Here is a 24,764-nt window from a genome sequence, read left to right as displayed (position 1 = left end):
ACAATCTGCTGGGGCACCTGGTGGCCCAGTCAGTTAAGTGTCTTACTTGGGCTCAGGTCATGACCTCATGGTTCGTGCATTTGAGCCCTGAGTCAGGCTCTGTGCCAACAGCTCGGAGCCCGGAGCCTACTTCGGAGTCTGTGTCTCCCTCTCTCTCTGCCCCTCCCCTGCTAGTTTCTCTCTCTTTCTCTCTCTCTCTCTCTCTCTCTCTCTCTCTCTCTCTTTCAAAAATAAATAAAGGGACGCCTGGGAGGCTCAGTCGGTTAAGCACCGACTTCGGCTCAGGTCATAATTTCACGGCTTGTGAGTTCCAGTCCCACATCGGGCTCTGTGCTGACAGCTCAGAGCCTGGAGCCTGCTTCGGATTCTGTGTCTCCCTCTCCCTCTGCCCCTGCCCTGCTCATGCTCTGTTTCTCTGTCTCTCTCAAAAATAAATAAACATTAAAACATTTAAAAAAAACTAAAGATAAAAAAGCAATCTACTTTTTAACATTGATACAGTTCAGTTGTATAAAGTCCCAAACTGCCCCAACAGGCTGATCGTCAACTTCCCTCCACCCCCACAGCCAAGAAGTAATGGGGACTTGCTGAATAATACAAAATGAAATTCAGAAGCAAAAAGTTCACCTTTAAAGAGTGCATAGGCAGCGTGTTTCCTGATGTTACAAAGGTTAACATTTTAAACAGATTAAATAAAGGTTTAGAGGAACATTTGTCTCTCGAGGGTGATCACTTTTAGGATCTTTTTGGTGATGTGACCTTCAGTTCCAATAATAGACACAGAATTCTGGGTTATGAAGGGAAAGAGCAGAAGTGAGTGGATGCGGTCTGGGCTTCTTTTTTTTTATTAAAAAAATTTTTTTTTAATGTTTATTTATTTTTGAGACAGAGAGAGACACAGCACGAACAGGGGAGGGTCAGAGAGAGAGAGGGAGAAGTAGAATCTGAAACAGGCTTCAGGCTCTGTCAGCACAGAGCCAGACGTGGGGCTCGAACTCATGGACTGTGAGATCATGACCTGAGCCGAAGTCCGACGCTCAACCGACTGAGCCACCCAGGTGCCCCTGGATTTCTTAGTTAACTACCGCTGTGAGGAAGACAAATTGCTTTTAATTCCCATCACCTTGAGGAACCCACCAGAACATTTCATTTCATAATTTGTATCCCCCATAGGACATTGGATCATGGTCTGGTTCAGTCAACCATCCATCAAGGAGCTTGTAAGACATTAATTTTCTTCTTGCAGCTGCTGCGAGGAGATTAATCTTGCCGTTGGGGGAATAATTGAGCCTCTGAAAGTCCCATAGCTTTACTCAGACAGTGAGTGAATAATATTTCATACTGAAGTTTGTAACTCTGTTTTTTAAATTTTTTAATGTTTATTTATATTTGAGAGAGAGACAGAGCGTGAGACGGTGGGAGTTCAGAGAAGAAGGCACAGAATCCAAAGCAGGCTTTAGGCTCTGAGCCGTCAGCACAGAGCCCGATGTGGGGCTCGAACTCACAAACTGCGAGATCATGACCTGAGCTGGAGTCAGACACGTAACTGACTGAACCACCCATTTGCCCCTGTAACTCAGTTTTTTGCCATTGTCTCCAACCGTTTGCACTTCTTTCTATGGTAGAACTGAACTCAAATAAAAAGCCCAAAGTACAACTTGGATTTGATGTAGATATGTTACTAAGACACCTAATTGCATGGGTTTCTCAACACGTTTTCATACTTTGTAGACAGGAAAACAAAGAGCTTGACAGCATTGAATAATAAACGTAATTTCTAGCCTGTAGCTTGGGTAAAAGGTCCGCACCTGCCATTTATTTTATTAACGCTGAAACCTAGAATCACTTAAACAAATGTCCTTTAACATATATATTTTCACAATTCACTGAGTGGAAGTCCTTCCTTCAGGTATCTTTTGAGGTTGGAGAAATTCTAGTCTGGAACATACACTTCTGAGTAACCATAGAAGTTCACCGGATTATATAGAAGGCAGTGATATTAGCTGAATTTCATCTCCTTCTCGCTTTCTACCCCTGCTACTACTCATGCTCTTTCCTTTCCTTCTCGCTTGCAAGTTTTAAGTACAGCTTTATGGAGATAGAAGGGACATACACTAAAATGCACATATTTAAAGTGCACAGTTTCATATGTGTGAACAAGTGTATTCACCTGTAGGATTATCACCGTAATCAAGATAACTGGACATTTCCGGGGTGCCTGGGTGGCTCAGTTGGTTAAGTGTCCGACTCTTGATTTCGGCTCAGGTCGTGTGTGATCTAAGGATTTGTGAGGTCAAGCCCCATGTCGGGCTCTGCACTGACAGTGTGGAGATAGCTTGGGATTTTCTCTCTCTCTCTCTCTCTCTCTCTCTCTCTCTCTCTGCCCCTCCCCTGCTCTCTCTTTCTCTCAAAATAAATAAACTTAAAAAAAAAAAAGATAATGGACATTTCCATCACTCACACATTTCCTTGTGCCCTGTATGTAACACACACACACGTCCCTTCTGCCACCGTGCAGCTTTCTGCCACTATAGATGAATGTGCCTTTTCTAGAATTTTGCATAAGTAGAGTCCTACAGTAGGTACGTGTTGTCTTTCTTCTCTCTGCGTAATTATTTGCAATTCCTGTTGTGGTGTGTGGCAATAGTTGGTTCCTTTTTTTGCTGAGTAGTGGAAGTGGTGTTCCATTGTGGGGATACACCATAGTTGTTTTACCCCTTTATACCCGCTGCGGGACTTTTGGATTGCCTTTGGTTTTTGACTGTTACAAATAATGCTACTGTGAGCATCTGTGTACAAGTCTGTGAGGGGGACCCATGGTTTCATTTCCCTTGGGGAAATAAATACCTGGCAGTGGAGTGGCTGGATCATGTGGTAGATGAATGTTTGACTTTATAAAGCTATTTTCCAAAGTAGCTGTACCATTTTCAACCTTCAAAAGTAATGTATGAGAGTTCTCTTTCTTCCATATCTTTTCCACCACTGGGGATGGTCTGTCTTTTTAATTTTTAGCCGTTCTAGCTGGTATATACTGGAATCTCATTGTGTTTTAAATTTGTGTTTCTTTAGTGGCTAATGATGTTGAACAAGCTTTCATAAGATTGTTTACCAACCTTATGTCTCCTCTGATGAAGTTTCTCTTTGGACTTTTATCCATTTTTTTTTTTTTTTTTTTTTTTTACATTTTATTTATTTTTGAGACAGAGAGAGACAGAGCATGAACGGGGGAGGGTCAGAGAGAGGGAGACACAGAATCTGAAACAGGCTCCAGGCTCTGAGCTGTCAGCACAGAGCCCGACACGGGGCTTAAACTCACAGACTGCGAGATCATGACCTTAGCCGAAGTCGGCCGCCCAACCAACTGAGCCACCCAGGCGCCCCTATCCATTTTTTTAAAAACTTGTTTTTTTGTTTCTTACTGAGTTTTGGGAGTTTTAAAAATACGTATTCTGGATACAGGTTTGTTATCAGATAAAGGATTGCAAATATTTGCTCCCTCATTTGTGGCTTAGCCATTATACTAGTAATGGCATTTTTTTGGGAGGATGAAAGTTTGTAATTTCAACGTGGGCCAATTTGTTCCTTTTTTGAAAAAAATGTATTGGGATTGAGCTAAATCTGTAGGTCAGAGGGGTATCAATATTTTAAAGACATCCAGTGTAATGACTCATTTGCTTGATATTTTACTTCATTTATTTACATTAATTTTTCTCAGCAATATTTGTAGGTTTCACTTTATAGTCCTATCACTTTTTTTGTTGTTGAGTTTATCCTTAAGTATTTAGTATTTTTTGGTGCTGAATAAATGATCTTCAAAAAAAAAATTTTTTTTACATTTATTTATTTTTGAGAGACAGAGAACACAAGTGGGGGAGGAACAGGGAGAGAATGAGACACAGAATCCGAAGCAGGCTTCAGGCTCCAAGCTGTCAGCACAGAGCCCAATGTCGGGCTCCAACTCACAAACCATGAGATCATGACCTGAGCTAAAGTCAGATGCTCATCCGACTGAGCTACCCAGGCACCCCAATAAATGATATTTTAAAGAAATTTGTCTCTTCTTGTTTTGTGATTGATATAAAGAAATGCGATTGATTTTTGTTTGTTTATCTTGGCTACCCTAACTTTGTTAAACTCACTTGTGAGTTTTGGTAGCTTTTTGTAGACTCCCTCACATTTTCCACGTAGATTATCACGTTGTCTGTGAACAAAGAGAGTTTACCTCTTTGTAGTTTGGGTTGCATTTATTTTTGTATTTCTTGCCTTATTGCACTGGCTAGATCCTCTAGTACACTGTTGAATAGAAATAGTGAGAGGAGACATCCTTGTAATGTTTCTCATCTAAGGGAGGAACCACTCAGGGTTTCACCAGGAAGGGTGATGTTAGCTGTAGGTTTTTTGTAGATGTTCTTTATCAAGTTGAGGAAGTGCCCTTCTGTTTCTTATTTGCTGAGGGCTTTTTTTTTTTTAACGTTTATTTATTTTTGAGACAGAGAGAGACAGAGCATGAACGGGGGAGGGTCAGAGAGAGAGGGAGACACAGAATGTGAAACAGGCTCCAGACTCTGAGCTGTCAGCACAGAGCCTGACGCGGGGCTCGAGCTCATGGACTGCGAGATCATGACCTGAGCCGAAGTTGGCCGCTCAACCTACTGAGCTACCCAGGTGCCCCAGGTCTTTTTTTTTTTTTAATGTCTGTTTATTTTGAGAGAGAGAGAGAGAGAGAGAGAGAGAGCGAGAGCATGAAGGGGGAGGGGTAGAGAGAGGGAGACCCAGAATCTGAAGCAGGCTCCAGGCTCTGAGCTGTCAGCACAGAGCCCGATGTGGGACTTGAACCCACCAACCATGAGATCATGACCTGAGCCAAAGTCGAATGCTCAACCAACTGAGCCACCCAAGGACCCCAAATTTGCTGAGATTTTTTTTTTTTAATCAGGAATGGATGTTAGAGTTTTGCCACATTCTTTTTCTGCATCCTTAAGATGATTGTGTATGGTGTTAGAGAAATTCTTTTTTTCATATCCTAAGTTACATGGATTGCTTTTCCTATGTTAAACCAACCTTACATTCCCAGGGTAAATCCACTTGATTATGATGTGTTACCTTTTTAACATATTGTTGGATTGAGTTTGCTAAAATGTTATTTAGATGTCTTATACCTGTGTTCTTGAGAGATACTGGTCTGTAGTTTTCTTGTAATGTTTTTGGCTTTTGAATCAGCATATCGGTTTGTATCTGTGTATCTGAGCTAGCCTTATAAAATGAGCTAGAAAGTAGTCCCTGTCTGCAGTTCTCTGGAAGAATTTGTAGAGAATTGGTATTTCTTCCGGAAATGTTTGGTAGAATCCACCCCTGAAGCCATGTGAATGTAGAATTTTCCTTGTGGGAAGATTTTTAACTACAAATACAATTTCTTTCAAAGATAGAGGTCTATTCAAGTTATCCATTTCTTCTTGAGTGCCATTTGGTAGTTTTGTTTCTCTGAAGAAATTTGTCCCTTTCATCAGAATTATCAAATTAATTGGCAATTTAATAGATAATTTGCATCTTCTCTATTTTTTCCTGATGACTCTGGCTAGAGATTTATCAGTTTTATTAGTCTTTCAGGGAGCCAGCTTTCAGTTGCATTAATTTTCTGTCATTAGAATTTTCTATATTTTTCTATTTTCTTTTTTTTTTTTATGTTTATTTTGGAGAGAGGAGAGAGACAGAGTGTGAGTGGGTAAAGGGCAGAGAGAGAGGGAGACACAGAATCCGAAGCAGGCTCCAGGCTCTGAGCCATCAGCACAGAGCCTGACGCGGGGCTCGAACTCACAAACTGCGAGATCATGACCTGAGCCGAAGTCGGACACTTAACCAATGAGCCACCCAGGTGTCGCTGGTTTTCTATTTTCTATGTAAAAATTTTTTTATTATGATCACTCTTCCTTCCTATTTTTTGCATGTTTTGGTTTAATATGCTCATCTTTGTCTAGTCTCTTAAGGTAATTCTTGCTTTTTTTAAACTATGAAATATTTCAAACATACTGAAAAATTACAAAGGAATTATAGTGTACCCAACACTGCAGATTAGCACTTGTGCATATTTACTCTTTATTTGTCTTAAAAAAATTTTTTTAACATTTATTTATTTTTGAGACAGAGAGAGCATGAATGGGGGAGGGTCAGAGAGAGAGGGAGACACAGAATCTGAAACAGGCTCCAGGCTCTGAGCTGTCAGTGCAGAGCCCAACGCGGGGCTCAAACTCACGGACTGTGAGATCATGACCTGAGCTGAAGTTGGACACTCAACAAACTGAGCCACCAGGCACCCCGCTCTTTATTTGTTTTTAAAGTATAGCTATGGTTGAGGGTCTCATCCTAATCGCCTTCTCACTTTACAGTTTTAAACACTGTGTTGAGTTAATATTTCTTTCAACTTCTTTATTTAGGCTTTCCAATATGTATTTTCCCCTAAATAACATGTAGTATTGATGTATGTATTTTTAAAGTTTACATAAATGAAATTTCCTGTATGTATCCCTCATAGCATTTTTTATTTACCATAGTTTTCAAGATTCATCCATATAGATAAATATAGATCTTTAATATATAGATTTGGGTCATTAATTACTTTATATTATTTATTTATATTTTAGTAGGCTCTATGCCCAATGTGGGGCTTGAACTCACAACCCCTAGAACAAGAGTTTCATGTTCTACCAACTGAGCCAGCTAGGCACCCCTGATTTGGTTAATTTATCTTAACTGCTATGTAGTATTCTAATGATTAAATATACCATTTTTTACATTTCTTCAATAATCCCCAACAAAGGTTGTTTCTAATTTTTTGCAGTTATAAAACAGTGTAAAAATGAACGTCTTTTTGCATTTCTCCTTGACAACTTAGATTACAGATTCCATACAGCACACACCTAGAAATATAAATGCTAGGTTAAATCATATCAACTATTCCCACCTTAGCGGCTATTGTGACATTTCTCTTCATGGTGGTTGTTCTAACTTGTGTTCCTACTAGTAAGAATGAGATTTCCTTGTCAGGAATTGTATACAGGTGTCAGTACTGGAAACTGTTAGTGGCTTACTGAGTTTGTGGTTTACATTGTTAAGATTGTCCTGTGGTTCAAGTTGACTTGTAGAGTTCAACTGTGATGTCCATACAAAGGAAGAGAAGAGGGGAGAACCAAAAAGACCATTCTGGAATCATCAGCCAACTGTTTTTGTGGATATCTTGTTGGCTGCCCTTCTCTGTGTAGAAGACAGAGAAATGTAGTTTCACCTGGGCACATTGTATGTAACAAAGAGGGGGTAGTTGTTGGGGAAGACATTTATTGTCACAGACATTTATTGTCACAGACCTCATTGCTAACATTTCGTATTACTAAATGTTTTGTTTTTGGCAATTGGGTGAGTTTGAATTGGTATCTTTTTTTTTTTTTAATACTTATTTATATATTTTTGAGGGAGAGAGAGAGAGAGAGAAAGAGCAAGCGAGCGAGCAGGGGAGGGGCAGAGAGAGAGGGAGAGAGAAAATCCCAGGCAGGCTCTACACTGTCAGCACAGAGCCTGATGTGGGGCTTGATCTCATAAACTGTGAGATTATGACCTGAGCCGAAATCAAGAGTGGGACACTTAACCGACTGAGTCACCCAGGCGCCCCTCTTCTGGACAGGTTTTAGGGGCACCTGGGTGGCTCAGTCGGTTAAGCATCCAGCTTTGGCTCATGTCATGATCTCGAGTTTCTTGAGTTTGAGCCCTGCATCTGTCAGGGTGAGTCTGCTTGGGATTCTCTCTCTTTCTCTCTGCCCCTCCCCCTCTTGCAAGTGTGTGCGCTCTCTCTCTCTCTCTCTCTCTCTCTAAGTAAATAAATAAATAAACTTTAAAAAAAAAAGTTTAAACCTTTGCTTTCCAAAAAATCCATTTGGGATTTTTATATCTTTATTTGTGAGTGATCTGAGATAATGATCTAATTTAACTCTTTTCCATCTGGAAAGCCACTGGTTCCAGCAACATTCATTGAATATTCCATGCTTTTGCCACTCTTTGCTTTGCTACATCTATCATACTTCATATTTCCATGTGTTGCATGGGCTTTTGAATCTGTTGTATTGGTCTGTTTACTTTTCCCCCTGCATCAGTACCACTGTCTTTTATTTTGACAGCTTCACAGCTTTATAAAAAGTCTTTGTCTAGTAGACCAGGCTCCACTTTGCGTCTCTCTTTGGTCAGTTGTTATGTCCCTTAGTCAAATTTTATACGCATTTTCGTCAATGTTTTGCTTCTTTTGTTAAATACATTACTAGGTGCTTTATAGTTTTTGTATTGTGAGTGGTGTCTTTAAAAAATTTTTTTTAATGTTTATTTTTGAGAAGAGAGAGAGAGAGAGAGAGAGAGAGAGAGAGCACGCGTGAGCAGGGGAGGGGCAGAGAGAGAGGGAGACACAGAATCCGAAACAGGCTCCAGGCTCCAAGCTGTCAGCCCAGAGCCCAATGTGGGACTCGAACGCACAAACCATGAGATCACGACCTGAGCCGAAGACGGATGGACGCTTAACTGACTGAGCCACCCAGGCGCCCCTTGAGTGGTGTCTTTTTAAACAATTTATTTTCTGAGTGGGTACTGTAGGCATATAAGCATGTCATTGGTTTTATCTGGTTCTCGTCCCTAGGAACACTTATCTCGATCTCAGTGGTTCGGGTTTTCATCATCCTTCACTTTTCTTTTCCATAAATCCATATTTAGTAATTTCTACTTTCACATTTCAGTCATGTGAGTGTCCCAGTGTCCCGTCTCGTGCTTGACCATGAAAGTAATGTTGCTGTTGCTGCTTTTGGGGGCACCTCAGACCATCCCCCCGCCCCTCACCTTTTTAAAAATTTTTAAATGCAGCTCACCGCTGCTCCTCCCTATTCTCAGTTATGGTCAAAAGGAACTGCCTGAAGAGATAAGTTTACATTAGGTTATGTGGCTTAGCAAGCGCAAGATCTCTCTGTGTCTGGAGCTGATTGCTACCCCCACCCCCATTTCTAGTTTCCTTCCTACCTTTATTTCCCCTGTTCTGTGTCTCTGTTTCTCTCTTGGTTGCCTTCCTCTTTTTCCCTGCTTCTTCCTCCTCCTCTCATTTCTTTAACTGTCATTTTTTGGCACCTGCCAGGACACTTTATTTTGTACTTTACATATGTGAACTCATTTGATTATATCCTAGTCCATTGAGGATGGCGGGGCAGCCCTATTTCCTAGATGAGGAACAGAGAGGGGGGCCCAAGCTTGCACAAGTGGGGGAGTCTGGATAAGAAGTCAGGCCTTTCAGTGATCTTTCCACTTTGCTGTACTGCTGAAGTTAGGTTCCTTCCTTGTAAGTAGATGAGTTCAGTGTGCTATCTCTCTCTCTAATAAAAAAAGTTTTTTAGTGTATCTATTGAGATGGTGTCTTTAGATTAAAATAAATTTGAGCGTTTGTTTCGGGGAAAGGGTGCTACTCAGCCCTTTGTGAACAGCAGTCTGTAAGAACACCCAAAAGAAAAAAAGCCACAGAGAGAGAAGAAAGAAAGTATAGGTTGAGGGGCTCCGTCGGTTGAGCGTCCGACTTAGGCTCAGGTCATGCATGATCTCACAGTCCGTGGGTTTGAGCCCCACGTCAGGCTCTGTGCTCACGGCTCGGAGCCTGCAGCCTGCTTTGGATTCTGTTGTCTCCCTCTCTCTCTGCCCCTCCTCCACTCACGCTCTGTCTTTCTCTGTCTCTCAAAAATAAATAAACATTAAAAAAAATGTTTTTAAGAAAATGTAAGTGGAAATTCGCTGTGTCAAATATGTTTTACAAGTAAGAATGCCGTGAAGCCAGGTAAGTTCTGGCAGGTGGTGCTTCCTGTCGTGAGGGCACCGTTATGTGTCTCAGTCTCCATCACAGCGTAGGCATGCTTCCCGTGTGTACGTGAAGGGTCCTTGCTTTTAGGTGTTGAGGGGAGCCAGGAGTTAAGTAAACGGGGTCCTGTTCCTGGCTCCATCACTGATGGGCGTTGTTATTCTGGGCAAGCCGTTTTGCTTTCTCGGGCATTAATCTCCTACGTAACCAATCCAGGTAGGAGCTGAGTGGTCGCAAATCTGCCAGGATGCAGCTGGTCCACAAATCCCTAACAACACGCAGAATCGTCATCATCCCAGTAGCTGTTCTCATTCTCGCAAGGTCCTCCGTAGTCCGCGTTCATATGTAACGTCCTCTTAGAGCGCTATCCCCGTGGTGTCTGCCTACGTCTTGTGTGTTCTCATGCAGACCTCCCACGAACCCTAGAGCCTCCAGATTACTGTCATCGATTTTCTTTGTTAGCGACAACGAACAGTTTCCCACATATTTCCCATACCTGTATTTAATTATGGGAAAATTGGAACTCTTCGTGAAAGCACAGAAGTTTCCCTGTAAGACCATCCCCGTCTTTATAATTAAGAGTGGGGACATTGGGCAAATAGGTTTGGGTTTACAGAGGAGGGGACTCTTCTGCCCAGGGCTTTAAGGAGGAAGCAGAAATGACTGCTAGTTGCTTTTTCTCTCATTGTATTTCTATTTTAAGTAAAGGAAACATGGTACTTAATCCTGAGATGTAAAGGAATAACAGATATTTGTTATTTTATAGGGTGACTGTTGGATCTGTATGGAACTCATGTCTACCTCGTTTGATAAGTTTTACAAATATGTATATAGTGTATTAGATGATGTTATTCCAGAAGAAATTTTAGGCAAAATCACTTTAGCAGTAAGTACCTGGTTTTCAAATTGTTCATTCCGTCTAATACTTCTGTAAAGATGCTGTCGGGGTTTTGAATGTCCATATCTGAATGTCCTTCACAGAATGGTTTTGACCTTCCTGGAAAATCATTTGTAATAGGAAAAGAGACACAGTCACTTCTGTGGGGTAACTAATACAAGTCCTAAGAAACAATTTTCAAAATCTATTCTATGTAAAAACTGTAATACTCTGTTCATTAAAATCACAATGAACCATAATACATTGTGCTGTAAATAAGACCAGAAGAAATTTTCTGCTCCTTTTTAGCCCTGTTGCTTTTCCTACTTTTAAATCGGTTATATTCTCACCATTGTCTCTAAATTAATCAGAATTACAGCAGTTCCCTTGAAGTCCCTTACACTGAAACTCTTAAACAAAGCATATTTCCTGTGGTTTACGTTTTGAGCTGCCCACTCTAAACTATTTAAATTTTTGCCTAGCAATTTCAGTAACCTGCATTGCTACTAATTGGGTCAGTTCACTTTCACGAGACTACCAAAAAGAGGCCAGGTGCTTTTTTACATATGTGTTTGTCGTTTTGAAAGTGAATTCCTCACCATTTTCTTTCTTGCTCTGAATCTTTCAGTTGACCAAAGTTGTCCATGAAATCCTTTTCAGTAGGGTAAAATTAGTAAGACTCTCAGAAACCCATAAGAATCTCAGCTAACGACACAACTTAGGTTAGTGAATGTGCAAAATAAGTTTTCTAGGGATTTGTAAGGTAGATATTCCAGTCGCGAGTAATTTCCCGCCTCTTCCTTTCCTACATCCTCTATTTTCAGTATAGTCTACCTGCTAACTGCCAACTCATCCCGTTTTATCCTTAAGGGTTAATGTAAAAATATATGGGCAGTTTCTGATCTGTATTTTAGTCATGAAAGGTGTGTGTGTATAATTGGAATTTTAAAAATCAGATTAAACGCTAATCATCGAAACCTTGAGATCCATGGGTCTCGTTAATATTTTAATTTACTTAGCTAAATTGATTCAAAAATTTAAATATTTTATGAGCTAAAGGTTAAGTTATACACCCTTTCATATGGTTTTATAAAAAGAAGCTGCATTACACTAGAAACTTATTTTTGGGAAGATAAATGAAATTTTGTCATCTCTCCAGTATACCAAACCCAGTATTCATAGCAGTTATAATGCAACAGTAGTAGAATAATGATAATAGCTAATGGTTATTGAATGTTTGTTTTGTGTCAGGCCAAGATCTTTCGACATTTTCTCTTCGTAGTAATTCTCTGTGGTAAATAGTGTAGCCCCCTTTTTACACATGACAGATCTGGAGCCTGTAGACGTTAAGTAGTTAATTTGCTCTGAATCTCATACAGTTGTAGATGGTGAATGATTTAAGGCCCAGGCAGCCCCATCCCAGAATCCTGCTCTTGACCGCCATGTACCAGGGTGGCCGTGAAGTTGGGAAACAGAGACAAAATTGTTTTATTGTATAATGCAGTATATGTAATATAGAAACACTAGTAAATCATTTATTACATGTTTGCCTATGTTTCCAGACTTGGTGATCATCCTTCCTCTTAAGCGCAACATTTAAAATCACTTGGTGTTAAGTCTCTCCTTGCTCATTAACAACCGAATGAACACAAGAGGCTTAGCTGCTTCAAACATTGCAAGTTCTGCGTTCCTGACACCCAGCAGCTTGATGGGGCAGAGACTTGACCTTTCGATAGCAAATGGTTGGCCTGTCCTTTAGGCCTCTTTTGGTTGGAGACTGTGGAAATTTTAACTCAAGTCCCTGTTCCCTATATCCCTGAAGAAATGACTGATTTTCTGAGCAGTGATCAAACAATATTGTCAGTTCTGAATAAATTGCAATAGAGGCTGAGCAGAGATACTTTGGCTCTGCGAAAATGACTTTGAAGGCTTTGCACCGAGTGAAGGGGAATGAGTAATTAGTAGACACCGAGGAAATTTGGAAAAACTTAATTTAAATTAGAGGTCATAACGGAACCAGACTATATGGACTCCCTTGTATGGAATATTTCCATTCTTAAAAGTTTGAAGGTACGAGAAATGTACAACTTTGTAATGACTTACTGAAAAATTATAAGTTATTGGGTTCTTTTCATTATTGGGGACCAGCATGTAAAAGCAAGTAAGTTTTCAGATCTAAAATGATCATGTAGCATTTTCACTTAACACAAGAAGTGGACAGAATATTGAAATAATGGAGCCTAAAAGAATATAAAGGGCTTCCGGGGCTGTGATAAACTGCATGCTTTTTGATTAAAAGGATATTACTTCTCTCATCTTTGCTTTTTCTCCCCAGACTGTGAAAGCACTAAACCACTTAAAAGAAAACTTGAAAATCATTCACAGAGGTGGGTAGGAATTATTTTTTATAGATTAGAAATTAATCTATAAAATTTCCTTAATAGGAAAACATTATTGAAAATTACAGTGTCACTGTCTAAGCTTTCCTGAAATACTTGTGTTTTTAGCAAAACGTATGTATCCTAACACTATTGTTATTTTTTCCCTAAAACTTTATTAATTTAAGGTATTTTTTCCTTTGGGATTCTATAAATTTCAGCTTAGCTTATTCATATATTGAGTTTAGAAATTGAAATAGATTTTGCTGCAAGTTCTTAGTACTCTTATTTGAAAAACAGTTATTCATTTGCTTGATAGATAATGTTTCTCTGTGTATACAAATGGGCAGGAAGATGGCCCTGGGGACATTCAAATGATTTGGAGGATGGTACCTTGAGCATTTTATTTTTACATATGTATGTATGTATTTATGTTTATTTTTGAGAGAGAGAGAGAGAGACAGAGAGGGAGCATGAGCAGGGGAGGGGCAGAGAGAGGAAGACACAGAGCCCGACGTGGGGCTTGAACCCACAAGCTGTGAGATCATGACCTGAACTGAAGCTGGATGCTCAACTGACTGAACCACCCAGGTGCCCCCCTTGAGCATTAAAAAAAAAGGTTTTTTTTTAATGTTTATTTTTGAGCTAGAGAGAAAGAGAGTGCAAGACGGGGAGAGGCAGAGAGAGAGGGAGACACAGAATCTGAAGCAGGCTCCAGGCTCTGAGCTGTCAGCATAGAACCTGATGTGGGGCTCAAACCCACGAACTGCGAGATTATGACCTGAGCCGAAGTCAGACGCTAAACCGACTGAGCAACTCAGGCCCCTCGACCCTCTGGAGCATTTTAAAGTCATGTTACTGTCCCTTTCAGGTGTTTCTTCTTTACTTTAGAAGATTTTTTTGAAAATAGAGAGAGATGCTTTGATTGTTACTCTACATTGAAATTCATCTAAAGCATTTGTATTTGCATGAACAGTGATCTTGGCCTTGTTAGACACAGGTCCAAATGTAAACATTTGATGTAGATTTATTGGAAGTCGGGGGGAATCACGAAATTAATTCAGCAAACAGATTTCACAGTTGCTCTATTTATTACTATGCTAGACTCAGGGCCGTGTGGTGGTGGCTTTGAAGAAGTAGCCAAGGTCACTCTCCTCACGAAACTTGTCACGGACAAATCCAGGACAGTACATGGCACTGTGTGGTTCAGCCGAACAGTAAATAGGGCACAAAGTAGAAGGTCGTATTCAGAACAGTGGAAAACCTTGCACTCTAGGAAACACGGTGTCTAGTGCTTAAAGAAATTAACAATTGGGGCATTTGTTTAAGTCACTTTCATTTGGCGTTGACTCAGGACCGCTGCAATTAGTTAACCTTGAACATCAGCATATGTTGTATTATCAGGAATAATTTTGCGTGGCTTAATGTTTGTTAAAAAATAATAGGAGGTAGGCTTCTTATTTCCTCTTTTGGCCTAAAATCATGTAGGGTTAGATCGCTAACCAAAATTATTTTGTTCTTGTTCATCTCATTCTCGTTTTGGGATTTTTTTTTTTTTGGCTGTATTTTGCGCCTATGAGAATATCCCCTTTAGGGCATTTAACAGTTACCTCGAGGATACTCGCCAATCACAGTGAAGCACTAAGACAGTGCCAGAGGAGTAGCTGAACGAGAGGAGTAGCTGAATGAATGGGAAAAGCTTCAAAAATAACTTCGGTTTTCCTATTAATAAATGAAATGATGAGTTTATAGCAGTCTCTTTTTTCTTTGATTTTTTTTTTTTTTTAATTTTACTTTTGAGAGAGAAAGACACACACAGAGCATGAGCGGGGAAGGGGCAGAGAGAGGGAGACTCAGAATCTGAAGCAGGCTCCAGGCTCTGAGCTGTCAGCACAGGGCCTGACGCAGGGCTGGAACCCACAGGTTGCGAGATCATGACCTGAGCTGAAGTCGGACGCTCAACCGACCGAGCCACCCAGGCTCCAAGTCCCAGCCCCAAGTCTCTTTTTTTCTTATCCATTATGATCAGTTAGCTTTTTTGCTGTAGTTAAGAGTGCTTTTGGTTACGAGTAACAGAAAATCCTGATAACTGCCTTAAACTTCAAGCAAATTCACCATCTGTCCTGACAAGTCGAAGGGTAGGGTGGCTCCAAGCCCAGTATGTTTAGGGTTCTTTTGACTCCACCCTTCTTAACATGTTGGCTGCGTCCTCAGGGTGCTAACTGCCACAGCAAGTCCCCAGCGTCATATGTGGATGTGACAGCCTCTTGGAGAAGCTCTTTCTCTTCCCGTTTGGCTATTTTAGGAGCTGGGAAATCTTCCTTCTCTCTCTCCAGTGTTTTCTCTCGTCTCATTCACCAGAATTGGCCATGCCCTTGCCTCAACTGGTTACTGGCGAGGAACGACCCTGATAAGTTTGGACCAGTCAGGCCCCAGTTTGGGAGGTGTGGTTAGAGCTACACAGAGGAGGATAGATGCCTCAATAAAATCAAATGTAGATTCCGTTAGAAGGGATGGGCTGGTTAGGATGGACGTTTGATAGGCATCAGCCTTGTCAGTGCTGGTAAGAGACCTTTTCTGGACTTTTCTGTAGCTCTCCTTCTGAGTTATAGACAGATATTTTTTGTATCTCATCTTTTTTATCCTTGCTTTTTATTCATTGAGATTTGATAGTGATAATGCAATGGATAGAAGCATTGAGACAGGGATAGAGAATTAGTGAGCAAAGGGGGAGAATTGGCCAGACAGTGGGTCTAGCACATTCCGGCAGTGAGTTCATTGTCCGTGAGGAAGGGGTGAAAATCCAGGGGCCAGTTTGGCAAGACCATAAAGCTCAGAGAACCAAATGGAAGGGATTTGGCTTTCTCAAATTTACAGGACAGCAGACACACACCTTGGAAGGGGTGAAAACGAAAATGAATCTGGTTTCTCAAGGATGACTCAAAGGATTAGTCGGGGGGAAACTTGATGAAGTCAGCTAAGGTCAGAAAAATCTCTCAAGGAGGAATAATTACTAAGTGGATACGTATCATTTATTGAGTACAAATAAAGTTCAGGTACTGCATCCGGTGTTTTCATGTCCAGAGCCCTGCGAATTAATGATTATTTTCGTTTGGTAGATGAGGAAGTTGTAGCTGCTGAGAGAGTCGACTAGCTTGCCCCAGGTCACATTGTGAATTTTGGACCCAGATTTTGAGTCTTTGCTTCTTTGGTCCAAAAGCTGTGGTTTTGAGGTGGACTGGATTGGATACTTTTCTAAGTTAGGTGAAGCTTGACCTTATAACTAAATTGTGGCTGTGTAATTTGCATAGTTTGCATGTGGGTGGATAGTCTTTGCCATCCTGTAAGGTAGCTTGATTTGCTCTTGTAGGTTAAATTCATTCTTTGTATTTTGACCAGTAAGTAATGAATTTGAAACAGGTAAATGAATGTAAGTCTTTTGATATAAACAAAGAAAGCATTATAGAATGCCTACATTTACTGTGACACATTTCTGAGCCTGCATTTGTAAGCATTGGCATTCAGAGTATTCTTTCCTCATTTTCCTCCTTTTAAATACCTGAATTTTAAGGACTTGATCACTTGCATTGTCTAAAGTTTTTCAGTAATTTTGCTTAATGTGCTTTAGAATATAGCTCATTTGACCGTTCACTTGTATGCGGAATGACTTCTCTCTCTCCCTTGCAGATATCAAACCTTCCAATATTCTTCTGGACAGGAGTGGGAATATTAAGCTCTGTGACTTTGGCATCAGTGGACAGCTGGTGGACTCCATTGCCAAGACAAGAGATGCCGGGTGTAGGCCATACATGGCAGTAAGTGTGAAGGCCAGATCTTCCTGCTTGGTGATCTTTGCCCCGAGATCCCCTGCCCTTTGGTGCTCTCCTTCTCAGGGGTCTGACACTGGTCAGCAGTTTTACCATACTAGAATATTTTCCTCTTCCCTAAGAGCCAAATTCAGGTTCTAGCTTCTCCATGGAACTATGAAATTGTCCCAGTGAATTCCTGTTTCCTTGTCTTCCTCTATTCCACTAACCCCCAGGTGGTTCTCAGAAGGCCTCTCTGTTTCCAGCACCCCCTATGCTCTCTTGACTGTCGTAGATAACATTGTAGGGTCAGGGATACTATGGATCTTGTGTCCACATCATCCGTTAACACATGGAGAAAGTGTCCTGGGCCACTCAGTGATGCTTTTCTTCCAGTTGGAGAAAAACGGGGGACTGGAGTTCCCAGAGTTCCTAACAGAGCTCACAGTGTCTGGAAGAATCTGAGGCTGTGTTCTGAATATTCTTGGTCCCTTCTTTGGAGGTGGATGAAGCACGCTGACAAATTCAAGGGTAGAGGTCTTGGGCATTTGCCAACTTAGATCCTGTTTGTCCTCGGAGCCGGACTTACACTGGCCAGACTTACCACATGGTTCACACTCACCTTACCCCTGTATGTATGCATATACTGTTCCTACAGGCTGGATTTTCATCTGTATTTGATTGGAAATTTAGTGTCTATGTTTGAAGCGCTTCCCCTAGGTGTTGGTGTCTTCTTTAACATGGCCGTGGTTCTTTGGGGACCAGCATGCTGCTCGTAAGTGGTAGCATGTGGGTGTGCAGAGTATTGACTCATTCCATTTAGCAGCTTTGGCCGCAGTCTTTACGGACTTGTGTGTGTGTGTGTGTGTGCAAAAAGAGATCTTCATTTGCAGTTTGGGCTTTGTAGATGTTGGCTGGGCAGGCAGATTATTGGGAACATTTGGAAGATCTTGCATTCATCATGATAATTAGAGATAAATGGAACAATTTCAAAAGTAAGAAATAAAACATATTAATCACTGAGCATTTGCGAATTCATATAATTTACACATTTCATAATGATGCCCTGAGAATTAACTAGAAACTGCCACCTTCATTTTTCGGGCTTGTCACAGCACTAAGGTTGACTGAGTACCTTTGCTGTGTAACACTGATGAAAAAAAATTTTTTTTTAAAGATAGTTAAAAATTTCTTTAATGTTTATTTTTGAGAGAGAGAGAGAAGGGGAGGGAGGGAGGGAGGGAGAGAGAGAGAGAGAATGAGTGGGGGAGGGTCAGAGAGAGAGGGAGACACAGAATCCAAAGCAGACTCCAGGCTCCGAGCTGTCAGCACAGAGCCTGATGCGGGGCTCGAACTCTGAATGGCAAGATCATGACCTAAGTTGAAGTCAGACGCTTAACTGGCTGAGCCACCCAGGAGCCCCTGTTTAATTTATGCAGGTTTTAAAAAGGTAATTGCAGCACAGCTGAAGCTGAATGTTTGTACTCAGGTGACTTTTTTTTTTTTTTTTAAATGTTTATTTATTTTTGAGAGAGAGACAGAGCGTGAGCCGGGGAGGGGCAGAGAGACAGGGAGACACAGAATCCAAAGCAGGCTCCAGGCTCTGAGCCATCAGCACAGAGCCTGACGCGGGGCCCAAACCCACAAGCTGTGAGATCATGACCTGAGCTGAAGTCGGAGGCTCAACCAACTGAGCCATCCAGGCGCCCCTGTACTTAGGTGACTTTTAAGAAAGAAGGAGACTTTGAGTCTTTGTGTGGAAATAGGGCTCACAGGCCCAGGAACTGCACTGCTTTTCATTTCCTGCTAAGCTTCTTCAGCTCTGGAGTCAGGAGGCAGATCATAAACTTCTCCGCCTTTAATCCTTCCTGGACTAAATGAAATGCTTCTGTCCACTTGAGTCTTGTGAGGCCTGTAGATGGGCAGGAGTGTGGTCCACATTAACTTTATTACAAGCCTTAAGGTGGCTTGACTCTTCCTTGATGCATCTTTACATCGGGTATCAGAAATGTATCTTGTCTTTTTTTGTTGTTTTTTAATGTTTATTTTTGAGAGACAGATAGAGATAGAGGGTGAACAGGGGAGGAACAGACAGCAAGAGGGAGACACAGAATCCGAAGCAGGCTCCAGGCTCCAGGCTCCGAGCTGTCAGCCCCACACGGGACTTGAACTCATGAATTGCAAGATCATGACCTGAGCCAAAGTCAGATGCTCAAACCGGCAGAGCCACCCAGGCACCCCATAGCTTGTCTTTTTATTTAAGATTTATTATTTTATCTTTGATCTATAGGAATTGTGATTGCTTTTTAGATTATTTATTTATTTTTTTAAATAATTATTTATTTTGGGGAAGGAGCAGAGAGAAGGTGGGTAGAGGATCCCAAGCAGGCTCTGTGCTGACAGGCTGATGGGAGCAAGCCCAAAGTGGGGCTCGAGCCTACAAACTTCAAGATTATGACCTGAGCTGAAGTCGGACGCTCAATCGAGCCCCATCTTTCTAGATTATTCAATATCATCAAAAGTGTATAAAATGTAGAGTTGAAGCACAAACGTTTCCATAAACCAACAGTTAACATTTTGCAGCCTCCCCGTCTCCTCATCTAGATGTGCGTAAACATAGATACAGATACACATGTATGTATGTGTTCTGGAGCATTTGAAAGTATGTGGCTGATGAATCTCATTCTAAACACTTCTGCGCGAATCTCCCCAAAAAAGTGCACTTTTCTTCATAACCACAATGTCATCACCACACCCAAAACACAAACCTTAAACGATTAGCAAGTATTTCATATTATCATCTAATACGTACTTCATGCACACATTTCCCAGGAATGTCCCACATTCTGGATTTGTCTGATTATCGGTTCCTTGTGGTTAGTTTCAGGCATTTTCTTTGCATGCTTTGTATTTTTGTGTATGTGAAAAACTGGACATTTTGAGTATTATAACATGGTGATTCTGGAACCCAGATTCTTCCCCTCTCCTCATGGTTTGTTTTGTTCCTTGCTATGAGACATAGCTGTTTCTTTAGTGATTTTTTTTTTTTCTCTAAAGTTTTAACATCTGTGTAATGGGGCTGCCTGGGTGGCTCAGTCGGTTAAGCGTCTGACTTCGGCTCAGGTCATGATCTTGTGGTTTGTGAGTTCGAGCCCCACGTCGGGCTCTGTGCTGACAGCTTGGAGCCTGGAGCCTGCTTCGGATTCTGTGTGTCCCTCTCTCTCTGCCCCTCCCCTGCTCACATTGTCTGTCTGTCTGTCTCTCTCAAAAATAAATAAATATTAAAAAAATTAAAAAGAAAAAGTCCGTATAATAAATCCTGTGGTCTCTGATGTTTCTTTTCCTAGCTTGTGTTCAGCTAATGTTTTGACAGTTTCGTTTTTTGTTTTCCTTAGTTTTTTGTTTTGCTTGTTTCCTTTCGGATACCAGTATCCAAAAAGAAAAGAAAAAACAATCCATCAAGAAAACAAAGGGAAGGAAACCCACACAACTACTGGAGCCCTTGCAGATGGCTTGTGCTAGGGCCTCCCCTCCGATGCTCAGCCCCTCCATTCACATATCTGCTTTCCCTTTCACTTCCTACCTGCCCTTGGCCTGTAGAGCAGCCAGAGGTTACAGCTTAAGTCCTCTGGTCTTTCTGAGTGCGGGTCCCCCACTGGGCATGCACCTGGCTTTCTAAACTTCCCAGCGTGCACAGGGCAGTGTGAATGGCTTCATTTTCCAAAGAAACTCTGCCGTCTACTTTTCCTGCCACATTTCTGGGGGTCTCATGTATGTCTCAGTCCTTATCTTCTGCACCGGCCATCCGCAGGTCATGCGTTTGCCTTACAGTGTTTTTGAGGCACGTCCTCTGACATTATGCCGTGAGTGAGTCCCCAGCCGGGCAGGACAAAGGCAGGCCCCACGGCCCATTCTCCATCGCTCCTCGGACAGGTTGGAACAGACCAACTCACTTCTTTTTGATTAAGGTCTGCTCTGCTTCCTCTTCCCTCTGGACCCAGAGTCTAGGGTCCGATACCGGGGATCTGCCGTCTGTAAGACAGCTTTTGAGCTGGAGCAAGGACTGGGGCAAGGTCAAGTAGCAATTTTGCAGAGGTTTCTCATCATTTTCGAGTTGGATTTTCTTGATTCATTGTTTGCTTGGTTGCTATAAACTTTTTAAAAATATGTTTATTCATTTATTTTTGAGAAAGAGAGAGCATAAGTTGGGGAGGGGCAGAGAGAGAGAGAGAGAGAGAGAGAGAGAGCATGAGCGGGGGTGGGGGGCAGAGAGAGAGGGAGACCCAGAATCTGAAGCAGAGAGAGAGAGAGAGAGAGAGAGAGAGCATGAGCGGGGGTGGGGGGCAGAGAGAGAGGGAGACCCAGAATCTGAAGCAGAGAGAGAGAGAGAGAGAGAGAGAGAGCATGAGCGGGGGTGGGGGGCAGAGAGAGAGGGAGACCCAGAATCTGAAGCAGGCTCCAGGCTCTGAGCTGTCAGCATGGAGCCCGATGCGGGCCTCGGACTCACGAACTGTGAGATCATACCTGAGCCGAAGTTGGATGCTTACCTGTCTGGGCCACCCGGGCACCCCTGGTTCCTATAAACTTTTGATTCTTTAACCCCAGAATTCTGACAAGGTTGGTTATTTTTTTGCTTTATTTTTTCATGTTTCTTTGGAAGGATGCTCCCTTGGAGTTGCCTGCTCTGCCGTTTTCGCTGTTGTCAGTCTGTGTATCACTTTCAATGAAGGCCATGTTCTGAACACTCATCTTGTTCAGAAAACTGGGAGACTGTGTAGAGTGGCTTTTTAAAAATTTTGCATCTGGATGACATGGGTAGTTTGTCAAAAAAGCGTTCTGGGACCCAATGACTGGGAATCACTGTATGCTATTTTAAGGGTTTAGATACATCATGTATGTTAGCACACTAATTAAAAATGCTGAGAAAAATCTCAATGAAGAAACAGCTTTTCTAAACTTAGCATTCCCCTGATATTTGTCAGTGGAACCCACTTTATTTTGTGGCTTGCCTGTTAATAACCGGAAAGCAGTTTATTCAGGAGTGTTGTTAAGGATGTAACGGTCTCGGTTAGGCTTTTCAGTCGGGAAAAAAATAAATGTTCTTCGGGGTCGTTAGCTGTTGCTTTGACGGCTTATCAATCCGTCACATTCCAGTTCTTCCTGGTTTAAAAATTGAAGACTTCAAACCACAGTGAGGCCCCGCCCCACACATCCACTAGGATGGCCAGAATCCCCAAGTCAGATACTAATAAGTGTTAATGAAGGTGTGGAGAACTTGGAGCCGTCATGCGCTGTTGGTGGCAGAGGAAGATGATACGGCCACTTTGGAAGAAGATCCTGGCAGGTCCTCAAACATTTCAGTGCAGAAGTTACAGTAAACTGGACTCCCAGGTTTATCCCTGACAGCAACGAAAGCCCACGTCCACAAAACTCGCACATGAATGTTTGCAGCACATAACGACATGAATGTGTAATACCCAAAAGGCAGAAGTAACCCACGTGTGCCCCAGTGGGTGAATGGGCACACAAAACGTGGTCTGGGTGGACTAGTGGACTCGTGCCCCGTCTCAAACCAAAATGAAATACACGTGCTACGATATGGATAAACCTTGAAGACATTACGCCAAGGGGCAGAAGCCAGTTATAAAAGATTACGTGCTGTATGGTTCCATTTATACGTAAGTGCAGAAAAAGGAAACCTGTAGGGACAGAAAGTAGATCAGTAGGTCTGGCGTGGGGGGTAGTTGTGGTACCGTGAGGTGGCGATGGCCAGAAGTGCGGGGCGGGGGGGAAGGTTCTACAAGTGACCTCGGTCATGGTCGAGCAGCCCTGGGAATACATGAGCAACCCGTGAATCGAGTGCTTCAAGTGGGTGGGTCGGATGGTGTATGGATTCCATCTCAGGAAAGCTGTTTCAAAACCAATGGAAGGCCGCCGTTGTTTGAGTCAGTACTGAGACTGCGGCTGGTGCACCCAGTCCTGGAGAATTGTGACTTCACAGAAATCAAGCTTAGGAAACAACTGTCCATGGGCTACCCTGCTGTCACCTTTGAACATGGGGATTTGTGGTTGAGCAACCAGTGCTCTTTCTTTCTGTAGCAGTTTGAAGGCTTATTTCTGAATGTTAGGTAACAACTCCTCCCTCCCCCCCATCCTCCCCCTGCCCCTGCGTAATCTTGGGTGTTAAGTCCATGATGGTTTTCTTCTAAGAAGAGCTTTTTACTCTAATTTTAAATATAGTTAAGATTTCCCCCCCCCCCCGCCCCCATTCAAGGTTACAGTGTAACCTTGACTTTAGGAGTAGAACCCAGTGATTCATCACTTACATATAACACCCAGTGCTCATCCCAGCAAGTGCCCTCCTTAATGTCCATCACCCATTTAGCCCATTCTCCCCCCCAACACCCACCAGGAACCCTCAGTTTGTTCTCTGCATTTGAGTCTCATGGTTTGCCTTCCTCTCTGTTTTTATCTTATGTTTCCTTCCCTTCCCCTATGTTCATCTGTTTCTCAAATTCCATATATAAGTGAAATCCTACAATATCTGTCTCTCTCTGACTTATTTTGCTTAGCATAACACCCTCCACTTCCATCCACATTATTGCAAATGGCAAGATTTCATTCTTTTTCATCACCGAGTAGTGTTCCATTGTGTGTGTGTGTGTGTGTGTGTGTGTGTGTGTGTGTGTGTGTGTGTGTGTATATACAAACACATACCATATCTTCTTTATCCCTTCATCAGTTGATGGACATTCGGGCCCTTTGCATAATTTGCCTATTTTTGGTAGCACTGCTATAAACATTGGGGTGCATGTGCCCCTTCAAATCAGCATTTTTGTATCCTTTGGATAAATTCCTAGTACTGCATTTGCTGGGTCGTAGGGTAGTTCTATTTTTAATTTTTTTGAGAACCTTCCATGCTGTTTTCCAGAGTGGCTGCACTAGTTTGCATTCCTACCAACAGCGCAAGAGGGTTCCCTGTTCTCTGCATCCTCGCCAACACCTGTTGTTTCCTGAGTTGTTCATTTTAGCCATTGTGACAGGTGTGAGGTGGTATCTCAGTTGTTTTAATTTGTACTTCCCTGATGATGAGTGATATTGAGCATCTTTTCATGTGTCTGTTACCCATCTGGATGTTTTCTTTGGAAAAGTGTCTATTCATGTCTTCCGCCCATTTCTTCAGTTCAAATTATGTTTTTAGGTGTTAAGTTTGGCAAGTTCTTTATAAATTTTGGATACTAACCCTTTATCTGATATATCACTTGCAAATATCTTCTCCCATTCTGTCAGTTGCCTAATATTTTTTGCCTAGCGAAACATTTTGGAATATTCAGGAAAAGATTCCAGATCTGATTTTTTTTCTCCCTTGATGTATGTGTGTATATGTGTGTGTGTGTGTGTGTGTGTGTGTGTGTGTGTGTGTATGTATATGTATGTATGTACATACATATATATATGTACATACATATATATATATATGGTGGATGTATATGTGTGTGTGGACACACACACACACACTCCCAAAGGAGGCGTATATGTCACTTTTTCTGTTTGTACACATAACTTTGAGACACACAGCTTATCCCCGGTGGCTTGATATTTCACTTTCTGGTGACTTTGAAATCCCATTGTATTATGCCTGTTTTTTTAAATGTTCAGTGAAATAACTCCACGTTTGAAGAACTCTACTATTGATAGTGTTGTAAATGTGTTTCTTATTGGAAGATTATGTCCTTGTTTGATATGTTAAAAATAAAGTACAGACTAGGAAAGTGGAGAATTAATTACCCATCGTTCATTCATAAGGGGAAAAAATTGTTCTGTGAGTATATATCCCGCTA

The 24,764-nt window shown here is 41.8% G+C and overlaps 1 protein-coding gene across 2 annotated transcripts in view; it reads left to right on the top strand.

The window, feature by feature from the left end:
* The window catches only part of MAP2K4 (mitogen-activated protein kinase kinase 4), a 134,330-nt gene that overhangs the window by 84,526 nt on the left and 25,040 nt on the right, over nt 1-24,764 (top strand). For both annotated transcript variants that reach the window (XM_053893182.1, XM_053893183.1), the window contains 3 exons: nt 10,629-10,748; nt 13,075-13,126; nt 16,805-16,932. In XM_053893182.1, the coding sequence (XP_053749157.1) occupies nt 10,629-10,748; nt 13,075-13,126; nt 16,805-16,932 (300 nt within the window). The remainder of the gene's footprint in view (nt 1-10,628; nt 10,749-13,074; nt 13,127-16,804; nt 16,933-24,764) is intronic.

This window comes from Panthera pardus, unplaced genomic scaffold (genome assembly GCF_024362965.1).
Source record: "Panthera pardus isolate Hobbes unplaced genomic scaffold, ASM2436296v1 HiC_scaffold_3, whole genome shotgun sequence".
NCBI classification, from domain to species: Eukaryota; Metazoa; Chordata; class Mammalia; order Carnivora; family Felidae; genus Panthera; species Panthera pardus.
This window is presented reverse-complemented; position numbering and strand designations above follow the sequence as displayed.